This window comes from Musca domestica, unplaced genomic scaffold, assembly GCF_030504385.1.
Source record: "Musca domestica strain aabys unplaced genomic scaffold, Musca_domestica.polishedcontigs.V.1.1 137, whole genome shotgun sequence".
NCBI lineage: Eukaryota > Metazoa > Arthropoda > Insecta > Diptera > Muscidae > Musca > Musca domestica.
The window spans coordinates 885,277-896,452 of NW_026712187.1; the positions used below are offsets into that span (position 1 = coordinate 885,277).

At 35.7% G+C, this 11,176-nt stretch overlaps 1 protein-coding gene across 1 annotated transcript; it reads left to right on the forward strand.

Moving 5' to 3' along the window:
* Positions 1–7,774: 7,774 nt before the first annotated feature.
* LOC101891631 (uncharacterized) lies at positions 7,775–8,528 on the forward strand. Its single transcript, XM_005180096.4, has one exon. The coding sequence runs from the start codon at positions 7,896–7,898 to the stop codon at positions 8,493–8,495; it is 600 nt and encodes a 199-aa protein (XP_005180153.1). The 5' UTR covers positions 7,775–7,895; the 3' UTR covers positions 8,496–8,528.
* Positions 8,529–11,176: the final 2,648 nt, after the last annotated feature.

Sequence of the window (11,176 nt, forward strand, 5' to 3'; positions counted from 1 at the left end):
CCTCCTGATATCAACCGCAGTTTCCCAACTTAATTCTTATACCAAATCTCTACATTCTTGTCTTTTAGTGCACATTTAGTTCGGATTTCAAAAAAAAAAAAAAAATTAAAAAAATGTGTAAGTTTCACCGGACCGAACTTTTAATACATTCCACCATTTGGAACGAATTTGGTCATTTTCAAACAAAAAAAAAAAAAAAATAATAAATAAATAAAAAATAATAATAATAATAATACAATTCGCAAAAATTCTGTTGAAATGTTAAAATACCGAATATTGCCGTTAGACGTAGACCTGCATTGACTCTGTCATAAGCCATTAAAATATTCAATTGCGAAACTTGAAAAAAATTCGATGAATAATGTCGCTAAAATCATCAAAATACCATATATGGGGATGTACCATTATATGGGAGCTATACGAAGACGTGGACCTGTATAGACAATTTTCTACCTTAGGCTGTAGTATACATTACAAACTTAAAATGCCAAAATTGAGACAATTCCGGTGTATAATGTCGCTAAAATCAACAAAGTACCAAATATAAGAAGGCTCAGTTATATGACAGTTATATATGACAATTTTCTGTCATAGGTTGAGTATTCATTTCGAACTTCAAATACCAAAATTTAAAACAATTCGGATGAATATTATCGCAAAAATCAACAAAATACCGAATATCGGGAGGTACCGTTATATGGGGACTATACGAAGACGTGGACCTGCACAGACAATTTTCTATAATGGGATGTAGTATCCATTGCGAACTTCAAATACCAAATTTGAAACAATTCCGGTAAATAATGTTGCAAAAATCATTAAAATGCCGCATATTGGGAGGTACCGTTATATTGGGGCTATACGAAGACGTGGACCTGCGCAGACAATTTTCTGTCATAGGCTGTAGTATCCACTATCGACATTAAATACCAAATTTGAAAGGATTCCGGTGAATAATGTCGCTAAAATCAACAAAGTACCGAATTTCGGGTGATGCCGTTATATGGGAGCTATACCAAAACGTGGACCTGCACAAATAGTTTTCTGTCATAGGCTGTAGTATCCATTACGAACTTCAAATACCAAATTTGAAACATTTCCGGTGAGTAATGTCGCTCAATAAAAAATACCGAGAATAGGGAGGTACTATTATATGAGGGCTATACCAAACCTACATTGCCAATTTTCAATACCAAAAGTTCTGCAGACATAATACACATTTGAATAAAATTTTATCAATCTGCTTCAATTCGTTCGGAATCTAGAGTGATTTCCACAGACGGATAGACCGACAGAAGGACGGACATTTATGGAATAAATAGTATCCTATTTCCGTCCCCTGGCTCTATGCTACCTCTTCACTAATTTTCAGCCTTATTGGTAAAGCTGTTGTTGTATTAAAATCAAAAATCATTGCATTGTCTCTTGGCAGCAGTTTCCGAATATCAGATGTCTCACCAAAAGAAACTCTAGGGTATCACCACAACATTTTCCATAACTTCTTGCATAAGCATTATTACAATTATTGTTCATTATTCTAGCCATTGTTCGATGGTTGAGCAAACTTTATGCTGGTTGTCGTTATGAAAAGCCCCGTTGATGAAGATTTGCCAAGTTTCTTATTTTTCTGCAGGTTGGAAAACAAAAAAGTTACAAACTGTTGACTGTTCTTATTGTTATATCTGATGACAAAAGCGGCGTTCATGTCTTCCTGATGTAATGCAAGAAGTAGAGGTAACCCGAAAAGAGGAAAAATAAAATGAATATTTACAAAAGCAATTTTATAGCTTCTCAATACCACGATAATTGCATTTAGAATTGTGAATATTATTCACACAAATAAAGCTGGAAAACCATGGTGTTCCATTCACTTTTCTTGGTTGTGGTTTTGCAGCGGTACTGTTACCGAAACTCTGCTGTAATCTTTTTTGGTGTTTGTTTTCTAAATAAACAAAATAAAATCCAGCAATAAAAATAACCACAAAGTCCAAAAAAAAAAAAAAAAAAAAAAAATCTTTAAATATTTCGCAAAACATTTATGCGAATGAATGTCTATGTTTGTTTGTAAGAAGAAACACACACACACACAAACGTGGAAACATACATTATCGCCGAATTGGATGCAATTCACGAGGTATGGATGTCAGTATTTTTTGTATGAGCATTGATCACGCTAAATTCGTGTTAATCCACACATCCATGGAATTAATTTGAAAAGTTTTTAGTTTTTTTTCTTTCCGATGTAGCATGAGAAGATTATCCCATCCAAAAAAAAAAAAAAAAGAATTGTTTATGTTTGTACTGGCGTGTGTGAGTGCTTTCTGGACTTGTAAGCGATGAGCCTGCGCCCGCAAAAACATATTCGAGTATGCAGCTGAGAGTCATATCTAATTTTTATCTTCTTCATCAATTTATTTGCATCACTGTAATCTGACATCATTTCATGGAGATCCTAAGCCATAGGAATAAGACACTTAAACAGACTTGATTCACATAATGTTATTAAATCCGCTTACGATGAAATGAAAGGAAACAAAATTCATAGCGATTTTATTATACCTTTGTAATATTAAAAATTTTTGGTAATGGAGACTTTCGAAAACGAGTAACAATGAAGATACTCCTCGTTACTCAGAAGTTAAACAAGATCCATCAAATAAATCAATTCTTAAAAAATATTAAAGGTAAACATATAAAACCTACAAAATTGTAGTTTTTTTGAAATAACGTCATGCAGTCCTGCATTTGCGCACTCTTTTATTCGATGGAACTGTCCTGTCATAAACTCTAACCGAAATGCGAAATTCCGTGTCGATAGGTCTTTAATTGCGACTGGTAGGTGATTGCAGAATCACAAAATTTTCCAAATTTCGGTCCACTTCAAGCTCTTGATATTTTGCAATCTTATTTAATAACAATAGACTTCCATCCTGGCCAAACCCCAAAAACTAAGAAAAAATTCGTGAAGATCAGTTGATAATTGCGACCTGTATGTACTACTCAAACTGTAAAAAATATTAGAAATATTGTAACTCGAATTGAAAAATGTCATGTAATTAAAAAATGTGACAAAAAAAAAAAATAAGTAAGAAAGCTGTTAGTTCGGCCGGGTCGAACTTTGAATACCCTCCACCATTTGGTACAAATTTGGCAATTTTCAAAAAAATAAAATTCATTAAAAGTTCTGTTAAAATCTTTAAAATACCGAATGTAGCCATATATCAGGGTCTATACGACGACGTGGACCTACATACGCAACTTTTGTAATAACAATTTTCTGTCAGAGGCCGTAGTATCCATTACGAACTTCAAATGTGAAATTTGAAAACAATTCCGGTGAATAATGTCGCTGAAATCGTCAAAATACCAAATATCAGGAGGTACCGTTATATGGGGCTATACGAAGACATGGACCTGCACAGACAATTTTCTGTCATAGGCTGTAGTATTCATTACGAACTTAAAATACTAGATTTGAAATAGTTCCGGTAAAAAATGACGCTAAAATCATCAAAATATCGCATATCGGAGGGTACCGTTATATGGGGGCTATACGAAGACGTGCACCTGCACAGACAATTTTCTGTCATAGGCTGTAGTTTTCATTACGGACTTCAAATACCAAATTTGAAACAATTCCGGTAAATAATGTCGCTAAAACCATCAAAATACCGAATATCGGGAGGTACCGTTATATGGGGGCTATACGAAGACGTGGACCCACATGGCCCATTTTCTGTTTTATGCTGTAGTATCTGTTAACCTTAAATATTAATTTTAAATAATGTCGCTAAAATCATCAAAATATCGCATATCGGGAGGTACCGTTATATGGGGTATATAATAAAACGTGGACCTACATGCCCAATTTTTAATACCAAAAGTCCTGCAGACATAATATACACCTGAGTAAAATTTTAATATTAAGCTATATTCAATTCGTTCGGAAGCTAGAGTGATTTCCACTGACGGACAAGGCTAAATCGTCTTAGAATTTTACGCTGTTCAAGAATATATGTACATTGTTGGGTCTAAAATGATTATTTCGATGAGGTACAAACGGAATGATGAACTTGATATACCCTCCATACTATGTATGGTGGAGGGTATAAAAAATCAATTTTTTATTGGCATATTTTTACGCGATATCGGCCTATAATTGTAGATCAACATCAAAATCAGAAAATTTTTCTGTTTTCGGTCCATCAAATATTTTTCGATCATCCCCCCAACAATAAGATTCGTTTTTGACCTTAACCCTACTTCCATACAAAATTTCGTGAGAATCGGGCCATAGTTGCGACCGGTAGTGTGATTACAAATTAACATAAACAGACGAACGGGCGGACACGCGATAAGGGAAGATCTATATTAGAAACTCTATGGCTAATTCGAACTTACTTCCCGAACTTTTAATACCCTCCGCCATTGGGTAAAGAAAACATTTTTATATAAAAGAAGCAAGCAAAGGCAATAGCCGTGCGGGGCCGACCATGTGATACCCTACAACACTACAATAGGTTAGAAGACCCCTTATGTCCACATCCATTTGGGAAGATTTCGCTTTTGAAATGATGTCAAAGAGCACTGCCCAGATGTTACCCTTAGCATTTTGACTAGGGACATTTGCCCAATATTTACGCACTTAGTTTGGTGTTTGTTTAGGGGTCCATTTTACAGCTAAATATAATCCAATTATCATCCAAAATGCTGGAATTGTTCCCTGTCCTTAACTATCTTCTCAGGCGTGTTGATTTGCTTCAATTGTGTGATCTGGAATTTTTTCTGTTTTTGGTTCATTTGAACCCCTAAATATTTGTCGATCATCTCCAAAAGCAAGAGGCGCCTCTGTATGTTTAGCTATATTCGTCAACGAAATCAGCTTTAAAGGACAGAAGTTCGACTTTTTGTGTATTTTGGATATTTTCAGCTTTTCGGTAGAATGGAAATGTTGGTATTTTTCATGCAAAAGTAGTTTTCCATTATATGCGCTGTCATAAGCTCTATCTTCATGTGAGATTTCGTGTTCTTTTGGTTTCTATTTGTGACCTTTGTAACGGCTGTTGGTCCATTTCAAACCTTAAATATGTTGAGGATATCAATACAACATCAACTTAAACAATAGGCCTAGCCCTTCTGAGCATAACCCTACCCTTTCGTGGGGATCGGACGATAATTGCAATATGTATATAATATCCCCAACCTGTGGTGTAAGGTGAAAAAATATTACAAAATGCATACTTCAAAAAATTAAAAAATCGCATGCGATAAAAAATATGAAAAAATAAAAAATGTCAAAATAATACAAAATATTTATCAACATCATTATTGGCATCTTTTTATGCAATTTTTTTGATTTTATTCTTTTATGCCAAAGGGCATTCTGAATTTACAAAATTTGTCAAAATACGTCCAGCCATTCTTGAGATATAAGCATTCTAACTAACATCCCCTTCCTTTGTATATACACATGTATATATTTCGCTATATATAACCTATATATTTACTATCGGCATCTACGTAACGGTCAGAATTGACCTGTTCGTCTATTTGTGAATTCACCAGGATTAAAAATATTCGCGGTTTAATGGAAAATTTGACTTTCATTTAACAGCCCCATGCTAACTTCCGCTTTGATTGGTCTATAATTGCGACCTGTAGAGCAACTGTAAAATATTGTGCGATCATTTCCAAAAAATTGGGTTCTATTTTGACCCTAGCCCCAGCTCTATTCTAAATTTCGTAAAGATCGGGCCATAATTGCGACCTGTAGAGTGATTACAAATTAACATGGACAGACGAACAGACGGACATACATAGCTAGATCGACTCAGCTCGGCGAGATAGGAAGATCCATATATGTGGGAAACCAATATTTCGAGGTGTTACATAATTTTTGGTGTTACATAGTGTTGTAGGGTATAAATATCTGAATTCAAACGTGTTCCACTTTAAACTACAAATAACAGTAGGACCTTTTGGATAAAGTTGCTAAACTTTTCAAAAAACCATAATGTGGGTTAGGGCGTTATATGGGGCCATACCAAAACGAGAACCTCTGTAATTTTATACTTCAAAGATTGTCATCTACCAAATCTTCCAAAATACTAAATTTGAGACAATTTCATGAATAAATGTGACTAGTATTATCAAAATTCCGAATATCGGTCGATATCGTTATATGTGCGCTATAGGAAAACGTGGATTAAATATTCAATATTCTACTAGAATCCATTATGAACTACAAATGCCATTTTTAGACAAATCCGTAGAAAAATGTGTGCAAAAATCTTCAAAAAAGCGAATATCGGAAGGAACCATTATGTGACGGCTATGTCAAAACGTGGACCGATATATCTCATTTTCAATACCAACCATCCTAGACACAATGCAAATTGTTCTCCCAAATTTTGTGGGCTGTATCGTGCTTTACCACAGTCTGCGACGAATATTTGGGGATGTTATAAACGGAATGAAAATGAAAGTTGATATACCCTCCCTTTCAAGGCGAGATTTACAAAAATGGTGTAAAATTGTATAGTAACTCATCATTATGAATGTCCACACATATCTGTGCGAAGTAATGTGTCGAAAACATTTTTCCAAGGTGCTTCAAAGCAGTACTCAATACTTTTTACCGAATATCTTTATTATAAAGTGCATACTTCCTATGTAGGTGTTCTTTTTACTTTTAATGAGATCAAAATAAACATTTTTAGCTAAATCAACCATTTGGGCAAAAAAAAATCCTGAAATCGGATTTAGGATATATGGGAGATCTTAGTCGTTCTTGATAAAATTTGGCAAAGGTATTTCCGAGCTCTATAAGATATCTTTTTACAAAGATCATTGATCATAAATCGAGGGGTTTGAAATCCCAAATCGGATAAAACATATATATGGGAGCTATAGCTATATCTGAACCGATTTACACCAAATTTGATGTACTGGTTTCTAGGATTCAGTCATTATTCAGTACATTTGGGCTGATATAAGTCATTTGGTGCACAATCAACCTAATATCGGATAAATATATATATGGGTCCAAATCTGAACCGATCTCGATAAAATTTTATAAATGTATTTTCGAGCAGTATCTGATAACAGGTACCAAACATCATTATTGTCAAATCGGTTGAGGATATATATGGGAGCTATATCAAAATCTGAACAGATCTTGAAAAAATTTGATGCACTTATTTCAGAGCAGAGTCTGATATTTGGTACCAATGCATATAACACATCCGGAACCACAAACCGGATAAAAGATATATATTGGGAGCTATAGCCTTATCTGGACCGATTTACTCTAAATTTGATTTACTTGATATTGGCCATTTGGTGCACAGTTTACCCGAAATCGATTAATTATATATGAGAGCTATATCTAATTCTGATCCCATTATCACCAATTTCAATAGGGTTCGTCCTTGGGACAAACCAACATTGCTTGGAAAATTTCATCTCAATCGGATAATAAACGCGACCTGCATTTTGTTTACAATCAATACAAGGACAGATGGACTAACGGACTGACATGCATAAATTGGCTCAGAAAGTGATTCTATAAAATCCTCAAAAGTAACTATCTCGCTTCCTTCTCCATGTTACAAACAAATGTACAAAGACATAATACCCTTACCACCATGTGGTGTAGGGTATTAGACTTGCATATACAGGCCCACGTCTTCGAATAGTCGCCATATAACGGCACCTCCCAATATTATATACCGAAATTTTTACGTTTGAACAAAAACAGGCCTAGATTTTTAAATCATTTCAAAACCTCAAAAAATCCAAATTCATTTCATTTTCGAAAACATTGTTCGAATCAATTACTCAAAATTCAAAATTTTCTAATAAAAATAAATTTCCTCTAAAATCACCACAAAGAAATGGCCAAAAAGGGAGGTGGAAAAGGTGGCAAAGATAAAGGCAAAAAGGGCAAGCCAGCACCGCCACCACCAGCTGTGGAGAAACCCATTGAAAAGGTGGAAGAACCCAAACCCGAAGAACCAAAGAAAGAGGAACCCAAAAAACTTGATGTCGAAGAGCCGTGCGTTTTCAATTGTGCTCAAGACACGGTTACCTATCGACCGAATTCTTATCCTGGTCTTCTGGAACATCCCAGGACCATGGCTGTTGTCGGTTCCGAATGTGGTTCATACGACAGTCTGTGCAAGCTGATACACGCCGCATTTCGCTGTGCCGATCGTGTCTACATTATGGTCCCTTGGGGTAATTATGTCATATTCCGTTGGCACGATGGTTCGAAAATGATTTATTTCGTTTTCGATGGCTGCACCTGCAATGTGAATCGTTTCCGTTATTTGGATTTGTCATGCGGCACCTGCGGTCTGCTGTACTTCGAAGAGATGCACAAAGTAATCAATTATGTAATAATGTCAAGACAACGGCGGGAGGAAATTAAACGACTGAAACGCTGCATTGTCGATGACGTGTGCAAGGAGATGTACGGAGATCAACATATTTGAAAAAATATGAATCAATAACATTTGGCATTTAAATATTTGGAATGGTATCAGAAAAAACGTGAATGATGACTTTGGAATTCAATAAATATTTGAGAGGAAAAACAAAAGCTAAATATTTTGTATTTCTAAAAGGGCCTTTTCCCCAAATTACGGAATGGTTGGTATATATTAGAAAGAGGCATTTGCAGTTATCTCGGGCTCCTTATATGAAATAAAAATATGACAAGGTCTTGGGTCATGTGGCCTATCCAATGTGGGTTGGTAGAGTGAATATTTTTGTGTAAATTACGGATTTTTTAAGAAGAGGCATTTGGATCTAGCTCGGTCTCCTTATTCGAAAATATGACAAGGTATTGGGTCATGTGGCCTATCCAATGTGGGTTTGTAGAGTGAATATTTTTGTGGAAAGAGGAACATTGAAAAATGATTTCGGTGCATAGGTTTGTGAAGTGGTAAACATCAGTTTAGTGCAGAAAATCTCCAAAAGGGTAAAGCAAGCTCCCATATATCTTCAAACGATTTCGGGTTAATTGTGCACCAAATGGCCAATATAAGTCCAAATAACCTACATTTTAGCACATCCAACCAAATTCGGCCTAGAAGCAAGTGCATCAAATTTAGTGAAAATCGGTTCAGATATAGCTGTAGCTCCCACGTATATGTTTCATCCGATATGGTGTTTAAGTCCCTCACATTCGTAATATGCATTCGACAACAATGACATTTGGTACCAGATATTTATAGAGCTAGGCAATACCTCTGCTAAATTTTATCAATATCGGTTCAGACTTGGTTATAGCTTCCACATATATCTTCAACCGATTTCGGGTTAATTGTGCACAAAATGGCGATTATCTGCCCAAAAGTCCTGAATTGTGGTACATCCGGCCGAATTCGGTCTAGAAGCAGGAACATCAAACTTGGAGAAAATCGTTTCAGATATAGCTATAGTTCCCATATACATGTTTCATCCGATTTGGCGTTTGTCCCCCAAATTCGTAATATCCATTCGACAACAATGATATTTGGTACCAGGTATCTTATAGAGCTCTTTGGATATAGCTCCTAACTATCCTTAATCCGATGTTCATTGGTAGTATGATCACGAATTATGGCTTTCAAACCGACACAATAGTCCAACGGATTGGTATCCGGAGATTTTCGTGGTCATTGTGCGCTAGAAATGAAGCGAGGAATCTCATTTGGGTTGCGCGTGCTGAGTGCGATGGTGCTGAGTCCTGTTGGAATGTTCGAGATCTGCGGCCAAAATTTTTGCATGTCCAAGGCTATAATACACCCTCCAGAATATTTTCGCGATAATATTCGGCAATAATGATGCCACGGTCGATTACTACGAGCGGAGAGCGACCATCGGCTGTTATGGCGGCGCTCACCGTCACCATCGCTGGCGATTGAGTTCTGGTGTCCAACCAAAGGTGCACATTTTCAACTGACCTCCTTGGCAAGTAAACACGATCATTTTGTTTGTTTACAAACTGCTCGACAACGAAGCAACTTTAGCTCTTTTGAGTCTATTTTCTTTCCGTTGCGGTGTAAGTTCTTGCTCTTTTTGGAATTTCACTGGAATAATTTTAACAGCTGCCGGACGAGTGTCTTAGAAATGACAACAGGCTGTTATTGGTTGCAATTTTGTCATCTAACCCTGAAAAGTCTTTTGTTACGGGAGCTCTACTAAATTCACATAGTGGTGTAGGTTATCATATGGTCGGCTCCGGCCTTGTGTTAGTAGAAAAATTGGATATGTGAAGCTTAAAATAAATTGTATGTAGGAGAACTGGATGCTCATTTCGCGTCTTATGATCGGTTTGGTCATTGGAAATGTCCATAACTATTCAAAATTTTTAACCGGTGTTAGGGAGATACCAAAAGGAGCAGGCCAATATCTATCATCTTCAAAACAGATCTTGTGTTGATTGAAATATGGGGATGTCACGAATTTCAAAGGAATCGGATGCTAACTTCGCGTTTTACGAGCTTAATGACAAATCAAAAATATGAGGAGAGATACCAGAAGTAGTGGACCGATATCGTGTCTTGCATATTCAAAAATATTAGGATGTGTGGAATTTGAACACAATCGGACTTAAATTTCATATTTTATTTTAGTTGTTATTATTCGAAATTTTGACCCTTTGTGTGGTAGGTACTTGATGGAGTGAGCCGATATTGTCTATTTTCGCACATGACATAGCACCGGCAAAAAAATTGGGATCTGCAAAGTTTGCACAATATCGAATGATTCTTTTTCTATTAGATAAAGTATTTTCTTTGAATATGTTGATCTTTTGTGGGGGAGGTACCAGACACAATTGCAGAACACAAATTCCAAAACAATCTCCATATTTTAACCACGGCCCAGCACTATTCCTTCAACCATACTAAATTTACTACTAATTTTCTTTACTACTTTTTGTACAATTTTGTACACCTTTCCAAAACCACCTACATATTTCAATTCCAGATATAAACAGAGGTATCAGTTTCAAATTTGAGATTTCATTTAGTACTTTTCGAACAAATATAGTAAGTATTTACAAAATCACCTCCATATCGCAAACACAGACAATCAGTAATCTAAATATTAAATTTAATAGTTTTATCTCTATCCATTTATCCATACCAAATTTAATACCATTTAGTACTTTTTGTACAATAACAGT